The 20,209-nt window shown below is 27.7% G+C and overlaps 1 protein-coding gene and 2 long non-coding RNA genes across 7 annotated transcripts; all 3 read right to left on the bottom strand.

Annotated features, from left to right (window-relative positions):
• On the bottom strand, nt 1-4,188 carry LOC124432437. Of its 3 annotated transcripts, none has more exons than XR_006944255.1 (6): nt 3,947-4,187; nt 3,614-3,817; nt 2,470-3,362; nt 2,271-2,352; nt 1,626-2,054; nt 1-236 (listed from the first exon to the last, which is right to left on the bottom strand). It is a non-coding gene; the product is annotated as an uncharacterized LOC124432437 (long non-coding RNA). The 3 variants fall into 3 exon arrangements; XR_006944256.1 differs by lacking the exon at nt 1-236 and having other exon boundaries at nt 1,631-2,054; nt 2,470-2,617; nt 3,278-3,362; nt 3,947-4,184; XR_006944254.1 differs by lacking the exon at nt 1-236 and having other exon boundaries at nt 1,631-2,054; nt 3,947-4,188.
• Nucleotides 4,189-4,617: 429 nt separating this feature from the next.
• LOC124432428 (fatty acyl-CoA reductase wat-like) lies at nt 4,618-9,729 on the bottom strand. The gene is made up of 9 exons (XM_046981396.1): nt 9,602-9,729; nt 7,818-8,149; nt 7,338-7,586; nt 7,100-7,245; nt 6,880-6,989; nt 6,614-6,809; nt 6,273-6,512; nt 5,922-6,179; nt 4,618-5,835 (listed from the first exon to the last, which is right to left on the bottom strand). Exons 1-9 carry the CDS (start codon nt 9,618-9,620, stop codon nt 5,730-5,732), a joined length of 1,656 nt encoding a protein of 551 aa, XP_046837352.1. The 5' UTR covers nt 9,621-9,729; the 3' UTR covers nt 4,618-5,729.
• A 6,744-nt stretch (nt 9,730-16,473) lies between these two features.
• LOC124432503 lies at nt 16,474-20,040 on the bottom strand. 3 transcript variants are annotated; one of them, XR_006944280.1, is made up of 3 exons: nt 19,686-20,040; nt 18,495-19,444; nt 16,474-17,026 (listed from the first exon to the last, which is right to left on the bottom strand). It is a non-coding gene; the product is annotated as an uncharacterized LOC124432503 (long non-coding RNA). The 3 variants fall into 3 exon arrangements; XR_006944279.1 differs by having other exon boundaries at nt 16,937-19,444; nt 19,570-20,040; XR_006944278.1 differs by having other exon boundaries at nt 16,937-19,444.
• Nucleotides 20,041-20,209: the final 169 nt, after the last annotated feature.

The following is a 20,209-nucleotide window of genomic DNA, read 5'->3' as shown; positions in this document are numbered from 1 at the left end:
TTTCAAAGTTTAACCCTTTTATATATTTAATATGTGTATATAAAAATTTTTTCACTTTATCGATACAAAATCTTCATTGTTGCTTCGTATCCAAAATATTCATTGTTTTTTAAATATAAGTTATGATTCCTATATTGTAATAATATTAATACAAATAATATTGCGATTTTTTTCTACATAAAGCCAGTACAAATATTACACATTGCCCCTGAAAGTAGGCTTCTCCCAGTACAGTTCTGAAATTAGGATTTTAAACTCTATTATAATAAGTTGAAGGTATATAATAAGAGATGAAACGATAAATTATTAAATTTAAAAGATTTGAAGGTGTTCTTTTTTGTTAGGGGAATCAGTATAGTAACTGATAATCCAGAATAAGATGAATTTAACAAAATTTTAATTTATGTATGCTATTATTGATATTTAATTAATATTTAATTAATTAATTTAATTAATTAATTAATTAATATTTAATTAAATTTTTCTTTATAAAATTAATTCAAGGCAAAATATATAATATTGTTAAGATTTTAGAGAAATTACATTTATATCAATTAATTGGATTAGAAAGTTTCATTTTTATATGAAATCAAATTTGACGGTAAAATTAAATAAATTAATTGAATTAAATAAAAATTAAAATATGTGCAAATTATCTGTCAATTCTAATAAAATATTCTATCTAAGAAATTTTAAATAATTACTATTGCAGGTAGGTATCACAAAATGTTTTCTATTCAACATCGAGCTAACAATCATTAAATTAATTTTTTAAATTAAATAAACAGTTTTTATCTAATGCATTTAAGAATCCATTAATAAATAAAAAAAAGCACGAAAAGGAGAAAGAAATAATTGCAAAAGAAGTTTCCTCGCTAAAAGCACTGTTTCAGCTAGACACGAAGATTCATCCAAACAAGATGGATAGAAATTCGCGTCTCGAACACATCGAAAATTTTGCTTTGACCAATACACTCTCGCCCAATCTCGAAAAGATCAGCCAAAAAGTTTCCTATCCTACAATCGAGAAATATGGCGAAGAAAGACTTATAACAGCTACTAAGTTACGGCACTTTCTGCCGAAGGGTCCAGGGACTTTATTCAGAGCAAGTTGAGAGTTACTGACGAACACTACTAGTGGCTCACGAGAAAATTTGAATACTGTTTTCCATCGAAGTATATTACATAGGAATAGCAGACGATCTGAGTACTTGTGAGAAATGTAACAGTGACTCTCAATTTCTACCTAACTTTGCATTTTATTCGAACAATCATATAATATAAATTTTATTCTAATACAGAATGATTTATAATTTTAATATATTTCATTACTTATGACTGACTTTATAATTTATATATATTTTGTAAAATTTTACATAACTATTTACAAACGACAAAACCTCTATTTTTTCTATATTGAGATACAAAATTAGAAATATATCAAAGAACTTAATCAACAAGTTTACCAGAAAATAAAGTAATATATTAAAAATCATTGAGATACTTTTGAAATGACTTATATCGAAATATATATGCACAGAAAAAGTACAATTCGAATGTAATTAGTACGAAATACTATAAAATAAAAGAAATTACTTGTGAATTTGAAATAAAAAATTATTTACCCTTGTTTTCTGACAATCCAAACATTCTCATAGTTTATTTCTCTTCCTACATATTTGTAAGAAATAGTGTAGATCAATCGTTAGCAATTAATATAGTCTAAGGAGTAAAAATAGATTAAATATGACACAAATATGTACATATTAATAGATTTACAGGGTTATGAATCGATTGGAATGATTCATTTCAGACATTCTCTAATTAAGAGTGTTGACAATTGAATTAAAACTGACTGCCTTTTCCTTCTTCTTCATCTTCAGCGATAAAACACTATTCCTTTAAAAGAAGCAATTGCACAGTGGAAACACAGAGGGAAAGTGTGAGATATATCAAGATGCGACAATATCACATCAGCACCATGAATTTATCGTAATTTGGATGAGCGTGTCAGCAGAAGTGCATGTGCATATAACTGAAGATGTTTACTAAGCCTACAACGGAAATATTATCATATAAAATTGTATTTAATAGTTTTAAGTATATTAATATTTTAAAGTCTTTTAATGAGTCTGATATTAGTGCTTTTAATACCGACAGTGCTATTCCATTAAATTTGAAAGTAATGATATATGCATTTATATATAAAACGCATAATTAGATAATTTCAAAGTCGCTATTTTCTTCCTTATAGACATTTCACTACTCACGTTTCTCTTCTTGTTTATTTTCTTCCTTTGTTGCATAATTCTAGGTTCCTTCCATTACTACTAATTTCAATTCTCCCACAAACTACAATTATAAATTTATTAAATGTATAAGGAAATATAAATGTTGGTAATATAAAAATAAAAAGAACCATATATATGGATGACATACTTTGTAGTAGAACTAATTACGATACTTTACCTGCAGCTTATATGTCTTTTCTTGTTGCAGTTTTGTTTTACAATAGAATTTCGTAATTTCTTCCTTACACGTTTATTTCTTTGTCACAGAAGTTATCTCCTTTGTCAATTCTTCCAAAAGTAGATGATTCTATAATCGTGGACGTTTCCTGTATTAAAAGAGACTTTACATTAAAAAGTATTTCATTTAATTTTCCCATTTATATAGTAACCATTATATCAGTGGCTCATTTGAATATTGTATCTCTCTGAACATAATAAATGTGTATATATAGAATAGAGATTCTAATTAATATTAACTGGGATGATAACAAATTAAGTGCCTTAATTATTTCTATAGCTATAGTTTTTCTTAATCATTTCATTAGTCAAGTAAAAGGCAAAATATTACTCTTTTTATATAGTTCCTCGTTATCTGAGTAAACAATATGACTTTTAACTTATTTCGAGATCTATGCGATGAGAATTTAATTTTTGACAATTTTATTCAGTAGTTTTATGAATTTTATGAATGAATATCTATTTGTAATCGCTCGATTATAATCTAAGTTAAAATCTTGAAAGTATCAATTAGATTAGCATAACCATAATTCTCCAATGTTGCATATCTATCGAATTATATAGTTTGGTCTATATTATGAAAATTCAATATGTCTTCGTATGTCAAACAAATGTGCATCTGTCGTTTCATCCTTATCTTCTAAATATATACAGTATTTTCATCATTTAATTTCATGTCCATTCTTTCTTCTTTGTCTTGGCTAACTAAAGTATTGATTTCAACATCACGTTTTCATTATCGTCATTACCATCTTCGTTTTCTTTTTCACTGTTTTTAGAGATAAGCTTATTTTCATTTGTAGATAATTCCGAGTTTTCCTGGATGATTTGTTGCTGAAATTGAATATTTCTTTTTAATTGGTATAAATAAAATTATGCAGTGATACGAGTATTAGTTATATATGAGTATACACTAGATTTTGATTTACGAATTCATTTTATTATTGAAATAAGGTTATAATGTCTGCTTTAGAAAGAAATAAAATCTATATAATCTATCAAATCTTCAGACATAAACTTTTTAAAGCGAGTAAATTAATTTTACTTTCTTGCAATTTCTTCTAAAAAGAAATTGTAATACTTACTCTCATTTAATTTTTAACTATATATATTTTAGGAACGTTCGATGATATAGTGTTCCTTATAGAACGATTATTTAAGAATAATAATTTTTCTCATTTATATTGTAGAACTACAATAGTCATATGTTAATTTCAGGAGATTCCATTTTTGTATCGTTTCATGAAAATACATTTCCACTTCCTCGTCTTTTTCTTCCCTCCTGCAAGCTACTCAAAGAAAATACTTGTGTCATGTACTTTTTCAAAAGAACGATTTAAATTATAACAGTAGGGAATATTATTAAATAACATGTAATTTTGTCAAAAATTATTGTATTATTACTAATATAATAAAACCTGAAATGTATCTTTCCATTTATGACGTGTTGATCTGTTCTTCGTTTTAATATAATATTTCAAAACTGCAATTAATGATTCTAATTTTAATAATATTTTACGTCATCAACTTTACAAATTAATTGATAATAAAGATTTTCTTTACAGTCAGAATTTATATTAAGCTGAACGTAGATCATTGTTAAAGAATTTTTATTTTGGTTAGTAAAAGAGTGGAAGAATCAAAACAATAACTTAGGCGACACCTTGCGGTAGTAATGTGTAAGCTTATTATGGTGTCGTTTGAGTATTTTGTTTTTGCTGGACTCTCAAATCATAAGTTTTCTCGTAAAATAGCATCCTTATTTATCGACACTATGGTATCAGCCATATTTAAAAATAGAATCGATGAACGATATACTAGGCTCGATAATGATGCCGGGAGCGTGCCTGGAGAAAGATTACCAGAAATACAGTAGATTTTGTGAAAAATAAAACAGTTTTTGGAAAATGATTTTGTATGAAATACTTGTTAAATATAAGGTATAGTGCTACAATTAACTATCTTTTCAAATTCTCTATAGCATCTTATTATTTATGTTTATAAACTTTAAAACGTCTTATTTCTGTTCGTGTTTTACTGAATTCTTTATAAACTCAAATATTACATAGTTCATTCTTATTATATATTTGCATTTACATATTCGTATCAAAATGCAATGCAACAATATCGCATTAATTAATTTCATATTATTCTAACAATTTTTTAATCCATTTCTGTTGATGCACATATACCTTTCGTTGATACTATTTAACCCGCATTTTCTAGAATAATTTTTGTTTCTATTTGGTCTCTATTTTTCTATTAATCTTGTTCATACAACTTTCTATAATAATGTAACTACTAAATCAACATGAACTCCAGGATAAAGAAGATTGTTCCCTATTTCATAAAGAAATATTATAGATTTTCTCCAAATCAATTCAAACCACCATTTATCCTTACATCTGTTAGAAATCCATTCCGACTTTTTTCAATTTATTTTTATTAATAAATACTCTTATTTATTTGGTATAAGAACGTTTTATTTTGATCGTATCAGCCCTTTTTTAGTCGACAAATAATTGTAAATATGATATCAGGAGATAATATTTTTATTATATTGATATACATTTATATATTTCTATCTTTCAATATTTACCTATAGATTTTTTTAAATTATATGAGGTATTCAGCTAAACATCACGATCGAAAAACACTTTTCATAAATGTGTTAATATGTGAGAAATATGGGATAGGACTATAATCCATATATATTTTACTTATTGCAGAAATATTTCCCATTTTGCATAATTAAAATTGACACACTTTCATCACAAAAAAGTCCGAAGTAATGAATTTACCAGCAAAAACGGAATCAATAAATATTTCGGCAACAAAACTCAACAGTTATGATTCCGAAATACGTATTTGTCGAATGAACTTTGAATTATTGTCTTATTCATTTTACTTTCATTTTTACTAGGAAAGAGAAAATGCAAAAAAAGTGATATATGGTTTCAATGAAGTTTAGGAATGAAACTTGTAGCTAAGTGTTCGGCCATAATAAAAATTAAATATAAAAAAATAAGCATATATTATGTGCAATAAATGGCGTAGTATATAAGGAAAAAGTTCTAGCCCACAAATCTGTCCGAGATTTCAAGAATAAAAACCGTTAAATTTTGATTTATTTTCATTCAAGAAATTATTGATAGGCGATAGCCTAAATTATGATTACTTTTGACCTTCATTCATTTGCTTTTACGGAGATCCAAATGTTACAAGTAGCCTGGACATCATAGTCCATGTGATGATAAATAGGACACAGGCGATAAGAAGTTTCAATCCTTGATGCATCAGATAAAACCTTGAAAATTTGAAAAATCAATATTATTTGAAAGTGATTGTTAATAATAGAGGGACAACGAAGTAAAAATGCAATAAAAAAGATACCTTCGCCTTTTTATACGAGCTTGTGGGAGTGTTTCAATAGGATCCTTTAAGATATATTTTCTTACACCTGTGAAGTATGTTTCAAAATAAGTATTCCAAACGAGATCCTTCATATCACAATAGAATAATTCACGATCTTCGAGCGTTAACTTCTTCAACAATTCGTTCCATCTTTCATTCGTAAATTTTTTTTCGTTAATACAAAAATAACTAACTATATCTGTCATTTCGTGAATTTTATTATACATTCTGAGTAACCTTGAAAGAAAAGGATTATCGTCAGATGAAATTTTTCGCTTTTTTTATCGTTCTAATATGATCTCTCCAGAAAATAAGATAAGAGAAATTTACCTTGGGTTTTTACCCGTGCACAAAGAGAGTGTATCGATTATAAGAGCTGGTAGTAAATGTAAAAAATATACGTAGAAAAGATACATCGATCGATATTTTGTTATGTCAAAGATGGGACACCAAATTGCCTTTTCAGACGGTACCAATTCTCCATATGTAAGTATCTTTTCCAAAAAGCTTCCGAAAGTGAATGAATTGTCCTTTGATACGTAATTGTAAATGGGAATATCTTCGTTGGATCTAAAAAGATTATTTATTCATACGGACGAATTAATTCAATATTTTCTAATATCATTATTTAATTTGATCCTAAAAATATTGTTTCGTGTATTTGTCGTTACTTTCGATTATTTGCAATATCCCATGCGCTAGCGATTATTCCATTAGCGGTCAAATCTCCAGGTACTATCTCCATATTTATCGATCCATCGCAATGGTGAATTCGCATTAATCCCATAAAAACATTTGTTGTGATTCCTGTTGGTCCGTACACGTTGTCGATCCACCCTTGAATAGGTTCTCGATAAGTGGATATCACTAGGAATATTAAAATGATTAACATACACCATTTATTGTTTTATTCTATAAGGATTAAACTACTACCAACCCATTCCTGGCCGAAATATTCCAATCGGTATAGTGTCAGCATGCTTTCTTATAAGATTCTCTGCGACTGTTTTCGTATAAACATAAGTATTTGGCCATATTCCGAGTAATCTACAATTAAAGAATTGTGTGAGTGTAATTAAGTGCACTATCTATTCATTTTATATTTTTTATAAATAAATATGAAACTAAGCAATCGATATTCCGAGATATAAACGTACTGTGGGGTAATATTGTCGAGCAATTTTTCATTTATACAGTTCACCAAATTTATCAACTCGTCAGGATCTATCGGTGGGTCATAAAATTTCTCCTCAAGTGGAATATGAAAACAATTGGAATAAGCCGTTGATACGTGCACAACACTCTGAAATTTTAAGCATAACAAAGATTTGTTAAAGTCAGATTTTGAAAGACCATGATTGTTATTAATACGTATACAGAGGACAAAGGTGGCACCTTCAGTTTTGACATTTCTTTGGACAAATTTATTATATCTTTTACACTTCGAACGTTGATTTCTGTCGCCAATTTTATTTTCTCTTTGAACTTAACGGTTGCGGCGACATGAAAAATAATTGAGACCTCGCGTATTAATGTAGCTCTATCGACCATTGATATATCGAGATTCGGTAAGGTACAATCGCCCTTGATTGGGACAATACGATTCTGGAATGTTGGTTGTTTCTCTCTCAAAGTGGAAAATAACTGGAAAGTTAACAGAGTTGTAAATATTTTCTCTCTCACGTTGGTTATCATAAATGACAGGAAAACGACTTTTTGCGACCTTTTCTACGTTATGATAGACCAATACTTTGTTTCTCAAATTTCTTTATTTTATATTCCAATTATATTATTTAATAGAAAGAGATAATTTCAAAGTTGAATCAATGGTGAAATAATAATTTACTAATCCATGTAACAGATATAATAACTCACAGAATTTTCGATTAGTTCTTTCATGCGTTGATGCACACTTTTTCCTTTTTTTGCACGTATCAATAGGTAAATGCAAGTGATACCGGGACATTCTCTTAACAATTTCTCGATCAATAACTTCCCTATGAATCCTGTTCCACCAGTTATAAAAATACTTTGATCATTGTAAAATTTTTGAATGGGTGTAAGTTCGTAATCATCCTCAATGGGTTGAATATATGCAGGAACATATTTAGTTTCCGTAGCATCTCTCAAAGAACTTTCCGATAGGGCTATTTCTTGTTCACCTCTTTCTGGCAGTACGTCTATCATATTTGTTTTTCTAAATCGATCTGTAAACATAAACATAAACGTAAATGTAGAAGTCTTCTCTGTTTCTCTATCGTATTTATTTATTTTAATCGTCTAAACGATAATGCAAGTAAATTCAAGTGTCCGTTGAAAATATTATTATCGAACGTTTGATTATCATTAACACAATCTTTATTCCGATGGGTTTGCTATTTCTATCTTAATGTCGATTATTAAAAGGAATTCATTGCATCTATATATATCTATAATTTAAAATAGACAATTTCGTTATCATAGAAAATGATTGATAATTGATGTCTTCAATCCGAAAGGGAAAAATATCATGTAACATGTAAGAAGGAAACATATACGTATATTAATATTAATTGCTTCATGATATTGGTTTTTATCTACTATAAGAATGAGAATGACCTCGTATGAACAAGTATGAAATACTTTCAATTCGTTCAACCTGCCTCATAATAATATGTAATAAGTGAACATCATAAAACAAGTTATACAAGAAAAATTAATTGAGTCTTCGACTGCGATCATTTCTCTCTACTAATCTACCTATAATTTTTCGAGTACTACGTAAACAGAGCAATGTGTGATATTCCTCGTTAATAAAATGATACGATATTCTTTCAACTAGACAAATTTTTTATCTTCCTTCGTTTCAGAAAGGAAAAAATATTTATTACGATTCTTGGAGAAATCTTTTCAATATTTGATAAAATATAAGTGCAAAAAAGTTAAAAGTTGGTCTATGTAAAACTAAAGGGGACCATATAAAAACCGACAAAAAAGAATGTCAGGAAATTTACTGTAGATAATTACATTACATATTCCGTCTCAACAATGTTTATATCAGATAAAAATATTTTTGATTGGTCCACTAACAAAAGAATAATCAAAGCTGATTTTTTAATCTTCCTTCGTTTCAGAAAGGAAAAAATATTTATTACGATTCTTGGAGAAATCTTTTCAATATTTGATAAAATATAAGTGCAAAAAAGTTAAAAGTTGGTCTATGTAAAACTAAAGGGGACCATATAAAAACCGACAAAAAAGAATGTCAGGAAATTTGCTGTAGATAATTACATTACATATTCCGTCTCAACAATGTTTATGTCAGATAAAAATATTTTTGATCGGTCCACTAACAAAAGAATAATCAAAGCTGATCACATTCCGTGTTTACACTTCTGAATATTTCGAAAATTAAAAAAAAATTTTGGCGTTCTATTTATCGTATTAATTATGGTGGTTGCAGCTATTTTTTCTAGATTTTGTTGAATTATAATATTAATCGAATACTTTAATTTCTTATATTTCCGTAATTTCGTGTAACTCACAAACCATTTTATGCTTTTAAATATTTTCATGTAAATATTTACTTGAATTATCGTAAAAGAATATTACTAAATTTTTATAACACACCTTATGATTCCGATTCTTTTTAAGTGTATACTTCTATAAAATTTACTTACTTTCAGAATTATTTTCCATATTGCAGAATTAAAATAAATGGGCTTGCAGTTAGGTTATAAACATCCGGAGTAGAGATTTCTTTCTATTCCTTAGGACAGTAGTAGATATTGATTGAACGAAGCTGACTTTTGCACTGAAATATAAAAACAACCAAAAGTATTTAACCTTTTTCTCCTGCCACGTTTTATTGATCAATTCTTGATCTTCTGCAACAATCTTGCTTTTTTTTCTTATATTCAAACATAATTCGTATCCTGGAAAGCACGTGTGGTTTAAAAAAAGCTATTAACACATACATGTTATAGTTTGTTTTAATGCTTCATGTGTCCAATAAAGCCTTAAAAATTCGGAAAGAGGGCATTATTTTAAATTTTAATGAGAAATGAATAATGAAATGAAAAGGCCAGAAAAAAGTGTCTTTGATATTTTATATATGTTGTAGGAGCGTTTCAATGGCATATTTAAGACATGTATATTCTTATCGTTAGGAGGTATGATTAATAGTATGTACTTAAACATTACGAACGAGACTTAAACGAAAATTAATATTATCAGTCTTAGTTTAGAAATGGATGAAACATTCATGCGAAGGAGAAAAGAATGGACAATTTAATGTGTATTTAATGTGTAAGATAGAATAACAGAAAGAATTTCTACATTCTAATTTACATATCGCTTTCTAGATAAGTTTGGAAATGATACAAGAAATAATGTAAATGTTGGTAAAAACAGTCAGATAGATTTTCATAATCTAAAGAGACAACAAGTTGTCTCTTTTTTGTGGGATTTTTTTTATTTTTTACACGTGATCTCAAAATGTCAAATGTGACTCTATAGATGGTATTTGTATTGTATTTAATGTTAGTTGCACTATTAAATAATATAATAAAATATGAAATATGGGAAGAATACAATATAACGAAAATAAAGAGTCATTCCTATCGTACTTGCCATTATTCGTTTATCCCTCCTAATTTATAGAAACAGAGTACGAGTAACAACGTATACGACTTTTCAAACGTCTCTTCAAGCTAATACGATATGTTATCGAAATAATTTTCTTTTCAAACGTTGGATTCTAACAAATTGCAAAATCAAAATATTTTCCACTGAGTACTTTAACGGAATCGAAATATTTTCGGAAATTATTAAATTACAACTGAAATAATAAGAGAAAGAAAAGATAGTGAATCGAACTATAATATAATTAATCAGAATAAAGAAAATTCAGGATGCAAGCGGTTTACAGTTCCGACATTTTCGATATGTATACGCAAAAACTATACAAACATTATTTCCAACATATTTATCACGCATGGATTTAAATGTGTTTGTGACAATTAATTCTTAAAGATATTACTAAATTATAGTATTAATCGAAGTCTGTACTTAAATTATTTTAGCCCAACTCCATGTAATTTATAAAATTTAACTTTTCATAAAATAATGTTACTAAATTTTCATAATGCAACGAACGTATAATTACGAATGGAGAAAGAAGAATACAACAAAGTTATATTTATTATTTTATATAAGATTGTAGAAGCGTTTCAATGCGATCGTTTAAGATACATATGCTCAGGAGATACGATAAATAGAGATTACAAACGAGATCATACATATCACATAAAAACAATTCCCGATCATTGCTCGTTAACTTTCTGAAATGATTGATATTCATTGCTATGACCTTCCAACATAATTATTTATCATGCTATACTTTCTTTTTTATTCATTACGAAGTGAGAAAAATGCTTTTCAATTACCGATTAACCGGATTTTAAATTATTTGTAAAATAAATCGACACGAACCCCCGTAGTGAGACGAGTGAAGGAGATTTGTGTACTTGAATCGTTTCGTTTGTCAAAATCTATTTGTAATAGATACAGATACATTTCATTTTATACTTATTTATAAAGGAACAAAATTGATATGTAATAATTTATTTAATTTAAATACATTTATACACAAAACAATTAAAAGATGAGTAAGTATATTTAACTCTAGTGCAAGCTGATACCCTAATCACACGTTTTGTATTACTTTGTTTATTTATCGACGTTCAGCATAAAAATCTCTGGTAACAGTTATTTATAAACAACACTGTATTAGAGAATAATTGTCCTTGTCAAAAATGTGGACAGTTTAGTCGAGAAAAATAGATATGTGAATTTTCCGGTTTTACGCACGCCTGGAATTACCTATTGTTAATTTCTTCCATATTTATATATAAATTGTCGTGTACGTATCATAAAAAATCTTGAATCCTATTAAATTCGTCAAGGTTTTAGCTTTGATCGAATGTAGAATATTGTCTCCGGATTTAATAATATACTCTCTTCCGCATTTGCTTGCTTTTATTTTCTTCTTTGATCTTTATATTAAAAATATAAATATTCTGTATTAAATTATTGCATTAATATTTAAAAAATTTTTTTGTTACCAAATTATCATTGTAATAATTGCGATTTATAAATTTAATTGTTTAAATTGTAATATATTAATTTAAATTCTTCATATATATTTAAATTTTGATTATACAAAAATATTTAATACTTCAAAAATTATGAAAAATTTGTTAGTATTTTAATTACCACAGGCCATTTCAATTATCGGTTTAGCATTATCTCATCACAATTAGAGTGCGATATTTTGCAGCTAGTTTTTTTTTATTTTGTTAAATTATGATAATATCTAAATAAATGAAAAAATATTTCGCATAACTGCGTGTAACTCAAAAAGATATTTTATACTTTTTTCAATGTAAACTTGGAATTTGTTGAATAATCATAGCGTATTATGACTAAATCTTTATAACATATTTTATGATTATGAATTTTTAATGCAAATTTACATAAACTTAACTTAGTTTTAGAAGTACATTCCGTTTTGAACAATTAAAATTGACGCACATTCATCGAAGTTATAAACGTTTTTCTCTTGTGCTCATGCAATTTTTAGATGCTACACGAAAGAAGAGCATTCTTGCACTGAATTATAAAGTCTAGTAGAAGTTGGTATCCCATTCCCTCTACCTTTCAAAACTTTAATTATCATTGTACACAAAAAATAACGAACGAAAAGTCTACATTTGAAAATTAAATTTTGACGTATTGGTTAAAAGTTTGGAATTTGTCTAAAATCGATAAGAATGTTAAAAATCAAAGTACTCGAAGAAAAATAAAGTGAAGTTAAGAAAATTTCCTATTTCATCATTTCGCTATAAATTCATATTTTATCGTTTCTGTCCACCATTACTCTATTAAATAAACATGTTACGTTAAGGAAATCAAATTTTACAAATTCTCATTTATGTGAACCTGACGCATTTATTACATCTACGTTAATCTTGAGCATGTTATGACTTAATGATATGTCGCTAATGAATATTTGCTCAAAAAAAGGAACGACGTTATGCATTATTTAGTCTTTGCTGTATCTTGCATGTTTTTTTTTTCTTCTATTTTTTATTTATCGTCGTTAAATTCAATCACAAGGCATAGTATAGTATGAATAATAATCAGGTTCGATAAATTTCAAATCGACTCAAGTAGATATTACCAATAAATATTTAGAAAAGAACAATGACGGATGATCTGCAGAAACTAAAGCTTATGTAATATATCTAATTTAGAATGACAGCCTAACGGTATAGGTAATTTGTAATGAAAAACTGTAATTTATTTCTGTCTCCTTATCATATCGTTTCATCAAGATCTATCAAATACGATAAATAAATGATTTGTACATAGAGGAAAGCGTCAATAATTATTTAATTATTTTATTTCCCTTTGCTTTCTTTCACAAATATACTTCTGTTACGATGATCCGAACATTACAAGTAGTTTAGAAACAATAGTCCATCAGATGAGAGAAGGACACGAACGATAGTATGTCTCATTGCTTGATGCATAAAAGGAAATCTTGAAAATTTAAAAACTGTCAACAATATACGGTCAATGAAGTAAAAATCCAAGATAAAAAGTACCTGCGCCATTTTATAAGTGCTTACCGTTGATCTCAATGGAATAGTAGAAAATATATTTTCTTACAGCTAGAAAATGTGTTGGAAAATTAGTATCCCAAATCTTTCATAGAAATAAAGATCCTTCATAACAGAAAAGAATAATTCACGAACTTTAGATATTTATTTGTAGCGACATTAAAAAGAATAGAGATTTTGTGTATAATTGTAGCTTTATGAAATTATCGAGATTCAGCAAGCTACAATCGTACTTGATTACGATTAGGCGATTTTTGAATGCTGATTGTTTCTTTCTCAAAAAAAAGAAAAGAAAAAAAAGAGGAAAATAACTAAAAAGTTGACAGAGTTGTAAATATTTTCCCTCTCACGTTCGTTATCATAAATAACAGGAAAACGATTCTTTGCGACTTTTTACACATTAAATATATGTTAGACCAATACTAATTATGTACTAAAAACTATTTCTAAGTGTAACAATTAATTCAGAACAACACCAAAAAACTATGAAATCACGGTCACTTATTTCTTATTAGTAAATTAGATTTGTTGATTTCTATTTTTGACATTTATGAAAATATTTCAATGTGTCTTATCTTCAATATAACTTGATTTCTAAATAAAAAATTATTCGTCTTCTACTGGTTATTTGTAAAAATAATAATAGAAGTAAAAAATCTATATGCTTTTTTAACTCTTTCTTAAAGGTAATAATAAAGAGTGATATGTTTCTTAAAGAATTCTCTTTCCTCGAACCGAATTTCTAGGCGTTACAAAATTCCAACGCCTTTCACCGAATATTTTGATACGATCAAACTATTTCCTTTAATTTTAATATTATAGACAATGACAACAATAAGAAGAATCGGAAATTCGTGGTCTGATGAATCGATGGCAAGAACAATCGAAACATTGAAAAAAATGAAAATTATATGAAAGAAAGATGCTAATACATTTAAATTCGTTAATTTGTGTTAATCTAATAAAAAATACCGAGGAAAATAAATATATATGTGATGTTTACAAACAAAACTAATGAAGTTTGGAAATTTAACTTTATTATATTCAATTTTCTAACTATTTTTATGTTTCAAAATATACCTCTGCTTAAATAAATCATTCTACTACATAACCAAAAAACAAGAAAAAAAACATAAATGAATTAGTCAGTCTTAATATGTAAGAATTAGAATCTCCGCATATTGACAACTTTTTCTAAGATATCTTTCTTGATGTTTCCTCCTAAATTCAAAATTGCTTTCCATCGTAATTTTTTACACGAATTTTCTTCTGCTGGTTTTTAGATAAATTATTAGAGAATCCTTTGTAGTTAACAACTTAATATTAACATTAACATCGAGAAAATTATTAAAAAGAAACTCGTTAATAATATCCCAAATTCTTTCAACTAGAATATTCTTTTAATTTTCTTTCGGTTCAGATGGGAAAAAACTATTTATTAGAATAACTCCAGAATAAACCGGATGCCTTAATTAATTGGATTTTGTCTCGTACCTTCGTATAATTCATTAAACTTTTTAACTATTTAAAATTTTCACATAATTCTTTGTTTAAATTTTCGTAAAAGAATTTTATTAAATTTTTATAACGTATCTTATAATAATTTTTTTTAAATGTATACCAATATAAATTTTACATATCTTCAGAATTATTTTCCGTATTGCGAGAATTAAAACAGACCGATATAGCTGTCATTAAAATGATGAACGTTTGAAGTAAAATTCTTTCCTTATTTATATATTAGTTACAAAAATTGATCGAACGAAGCTCACTTTCGTACTGAAACATAAAATCAATCAAAAGCAATTAATCTTTTTCCTCGGCACATTTCAATATTCAATTCTTTCATTTCTTCGACAACTTTACATTTTTGCGCATATTGACAGGTGATAAGAGGTTTCAATGCTTAATGCATCCTATAAAACCTTGAAAATTCGAAAAATAAGTATCATTTAAAAGTGTCTGTCAATGATAAATGAACAAAGAAGGAAGAAGATTGGGAAAAAAAGATATGTTTGTCATTTTTATACATGTTTGTAGAAACGTTTCAATGGCATCCTTTATGACATGTATTATATTCTTATCATTATAAGATACGTTTGATAGGAAGTACTTAAGTATTACGAATGAAATTGTTTATAGCGCGTATGAATATCTTATGACTTACAATCGTTAACTTCCTTGTCAGCTTGTTTTTCATTTTTTATTCGTTTTATTTACTATTTTTTACCTATTATTTATATAATTTCATTCAACTACAGAAAAGTTACCGCATAGGTCCGACATTTTGTGAATTTTTTTGTGAATTGTCAATAAGCACGAAAGAAAAGGAACAAAAGAGATCGAATGTCAATAATGGCGAATAAAAATTGATTCTCATTTAATTTGTTAAATAAAATATAGAGAAAACATGAAGGATTATGACATGCGTACAGTGTACCGTTTTGCATCGGTTTCTCTACCGTTCAATTCATTTGGTCCTCAAACTTTTTGATATTTTTACGATAGTGCTTATCACATAGGTGAAATCAAATAGATTATAAGTTAGTAGGATCGAATCTAACTGGATAGTTTCGATTGTTCCACAAACATTTCAATAATAAAAAATAATATTTTTAAATCGAACTACCAGAAACCGTGAGAACTTATCGATTATAATAAATGTTAATAAAAATAGAAAGTAAGCGCAGAAAAAAGTTTAATTGGCCGACATTTCGTCGTCCTAATGCTACAATATCAAATAGGTTTTTTCTTTCTCGGCATTAATATTTTTCAATTTGTCTTATGATGAAATGTAATTGCAAATGGAAATATTTTCATTGGATCTAAAGGATAAACTAATTCGAGTAAGCACGTAATGATTTAAATTTTTCTATAAATCTTTATTTGAGAGCAAAATTTGACGCTATCTTCGATTATTAATGCATCATGAATGCATTGTTAGGCATATCTGGAAGAATTATGTTCACTTATCGATTCATTATCGGTTCATTGCAATGACAAGTTCGTATTATTTCGTAACAAGGAGCATATATTATTTTATTCTACGAAGATTACGTTATATTAAAACAAGCACCAAAATTAATATTCCAGTTCGTATGAAGGTCCGCTGCCTCCTATTTTTACGACATTTTCATTAACTGATTTTGTATTCGATAATATTATCGCAAGTATTCTAAAATGTATTTTTAATTAAAAACTATTTTTTGTTTTAATAAATTTTTAATCAATATATTTGTAAAGTTGGTATAAACGTGCAAACGATAAACGTGTTGCGGTATAATCTCGAATAATTCGTCGAGCTATTTCTCGTTCATATAATTCATCAAATCTATCAACTTGTCAGCATCCATTGGTGCATCCATCATGAAAATTCTCATCGATCGGATTGTTGAGATTGATTGATGGCTGAGATTGAAGCTGTGAATAGATAAACAAAATTCTGAAATATTAAGAACATTTGGTAGGTTCAAATATTTTATTGAAAAACTATGATTGTCATTGATACATGCAAAGTATCCAAATGAATCTGTTAGAAAGTAATAATCTCTTTTACTTTTAATGATAAAAGAAAATGTCGAATAAATGAATCGTTTGATTCGAAGGGCATACATTGCGGTTTGAGTATGTATTTTCCTCAAGATCGTTCTTTCAAAAATTTTATAATGTTCGAAGTTTTTTTTTGCATATGTAGCACATATTACCGCCACCGCAACATAATAGCTAAGGTAGATCGAACGAGTTATGATACTATGACCTATGGATGAATTTGAGTGAAAACAAAGTTACATAATTTGAACAATTTATCCGAGTAATGAAATTACAATGATACAAATATTAATGTTAAGAATTTATAACGAAAGTAAAAAATTATTTATCGATTAGTTTTCGTTCGATATGTTACGAAAATAGATTGATAACATCTAGGATCATTCGATGAAGGAATCTTCGTTGATATTCCTGTAGAACAGTTAGAGCAGTTCCGTTAATAAAATCGTAAATAAAATATTTATTGGCATATTAATGATTTAAAAACTTACACGGTATATTGATATAGCATGATACATTATGATTACTGATTTTAACAGAATTAATTTCTATTAATCTCTAATTAATTATATTAACTTCTTCAACGATCTCAAGTAATAAACATAACATTTGTAAAGAGATTAGATAATTACCGTCAATCTATTAATATGATATAAATTATATAAAACGAAAATTAGTTCTTTGTTGTTTCCTGTTATTGTTTTATGTTTATAAAGAAGCACTTTGGAGACTATATTTACGTGACATTTTTCTTTTATTTGAATTCGTAGAATAAACTGATAGCGTCATGTGGAAAAAAGTGAGGACAATATATACAAGAACATATTGTTTTTGTTTATTTCTGTTCGTTTCGTTCTCTGAAATTAAATGAACCGATCACTTTCTAATAACGAAATCTTCTATTATACAGTATTCATACAGTAATTGATAATCGTAATAACCATCATAAATATCTTTCTATAATTGCAATTAATCGTTACTATGTGGTCATATGAATATAAAAATAAAAAAGCAAAGAAATCTGACTGGAAAGTACATAAAAGATAATCCGATTTTCGATATTGATCCTTTTAAAAGTAAATGGAAATTTAACGCGTTAGTGGACGAATAAAAATCGTAGGAAAGTACAGATAAAGAAAGGATCAAAATCAATGCGTATAATGAAAACGTTTTTAGAATTGCTCGAAATTCCCTGGACAATTCGACAATTGTCTCTTTCACATAATCAAATAGCAATTGATTTAAAGACTCCTAGTAATCAATCATCATAATTTTTCTGGATTTCTTATCTAGCATTTGTCTGAACAGCAATATGGACATAAGTTTTCGATTCAAATACCTTTATATGTCAGATTCTGGGTTTCTCTTTTGCCCAGGCATCGTGCGATGTCATTTTCTCAGGATCATCGTATTACATTTCGTTAAGCGAGTAAACTGCAATGTATACCGGTTCCGGATATAATATCCTGGGCAGATTTTATTGTTCCGTTTGTGGCCACTAATCACTATCATTCCGTTTTGTAAAATTTAGACAAAATTTTCTTCGAAACTAACTAAGAAACCTTTCGATTACCAATTGAAAATACCAATTGAATATAAGATTTTGTTTAATTTCGTACTAAGAGTTATATTATTTACTCGTACATTGTCCCATATTTATTATTAATGAACTTTTTAATTCTAATTATCGAAAAACAGCAAATTTGTGTGATAGCACGAATTCTTATCAAAAGATAATTCGTCTTAATTCAAAAAATCATTTAAGGCTGTGCAAAAATTTAGCAAGACCCAATATTATCGGTAACTCAAGCATCTACATTATCTGTCTGTTGTATCTAGGATATAATTTTGCCGACACTTTTTGTACGTTCCTTCGTTAATTGATACCGTCAGTGATAACGAAAACGTTAATCGATTCATCATCTATCAGTACATACTCATTTTTTCTTATTATTTCCCAAAATTGTTTGATTATTCGCACATAAAGAATTTATTTTTACCTGTTCGTACAATAACTTTCTTCTTTGCCTTCCATTTTCAATTTTTTTTTTCTTCCGTCATTTCACTTGTCGTTGTCGCTGACAAGGTACTTGCCTCTTTCATTTCTTACACCCTCTGATTCTTTTATAAATTTATCTTGGAATTTTTTGATCATTTGATCACCTACTAGAATGCTATCACCTGTTATTTGTATCGTTGGCAAATTGTTTTCAAAATCATAACAAGTTCTGCAAGTTCAATAACTTTCTTCCTCAGATCTCTCTCGTTCGATGCGACCTCTCTTTCACCCTTGACACGTGAAACATAACAGAATGAAACTTCTTCATTAGCGTTAACTTATTTGAGTTTATTTTCATTTCATAAATAAAATAATTATTTTTTTATTTTTCCGTAATTCACATACATTTAAGTACCTAATCAAATATTCCAGTATGTGCGTTAGTCGAATGAAGACAAAATAAGACACACGATATGCACGTTATTTTTTATCCATTCTCTTCTCGTTTGATTTTCCGGATCGTCAGCTTACCTTTGAATTTCAACCATCAGATCTTCAATTCCATATACAGAAATAGTTTTTTGTTGAAATTTCCAAAATGGAAAATCATTCCTGTTAAATTGATCCCGTTCTTCGCGAGATATCATCTTTGACTATTTTGTAAATGATTCCAGCACGTGTCGTTTCTTTCTGCCGATTTAACTCGCGATATTAATGAGTATTCTGTTATTTATGTGACAAAAATATTGATCCAATAATCTGTTACGAATATTGAAGAAGGAAATAATAACTTTATATACATCGGTTAAAAAAATAAATCATATAATTAAACGGATAAGAAAACAATATTTATAAGGACACAGAAATACGTGGTTGAATATACTCGTATGATTACTCACGCCTAATACCATTTACATTCACAGATGTCACTCGCATACGGCACGTTAATAAAGAGATATTCAAATAATAGCCAAGTTTTTAATGTACTCGTTCCAGGTTTGTTAGCACAAATTTTTGTTTTATCGATAACTAGTGGTCACGATAATTGGTTTCAA

Source organism: Vespa crabro, chromosome 25 (genome assembly GCF_910589235.1).
Source record: "Vespa crabro chromosome 25, iyVesCrab1.2, whole genome shotgun sequence".
Taxonomy (NCBI): Eukaryota; Metazoa; Arthropoda; class Insecta; order Hymenoptera; family Vespidae; genus Vespa; species Vespa crabro.
This window is presented reverse-complemented; position numbering and strand designations above follow the sequence as displayed.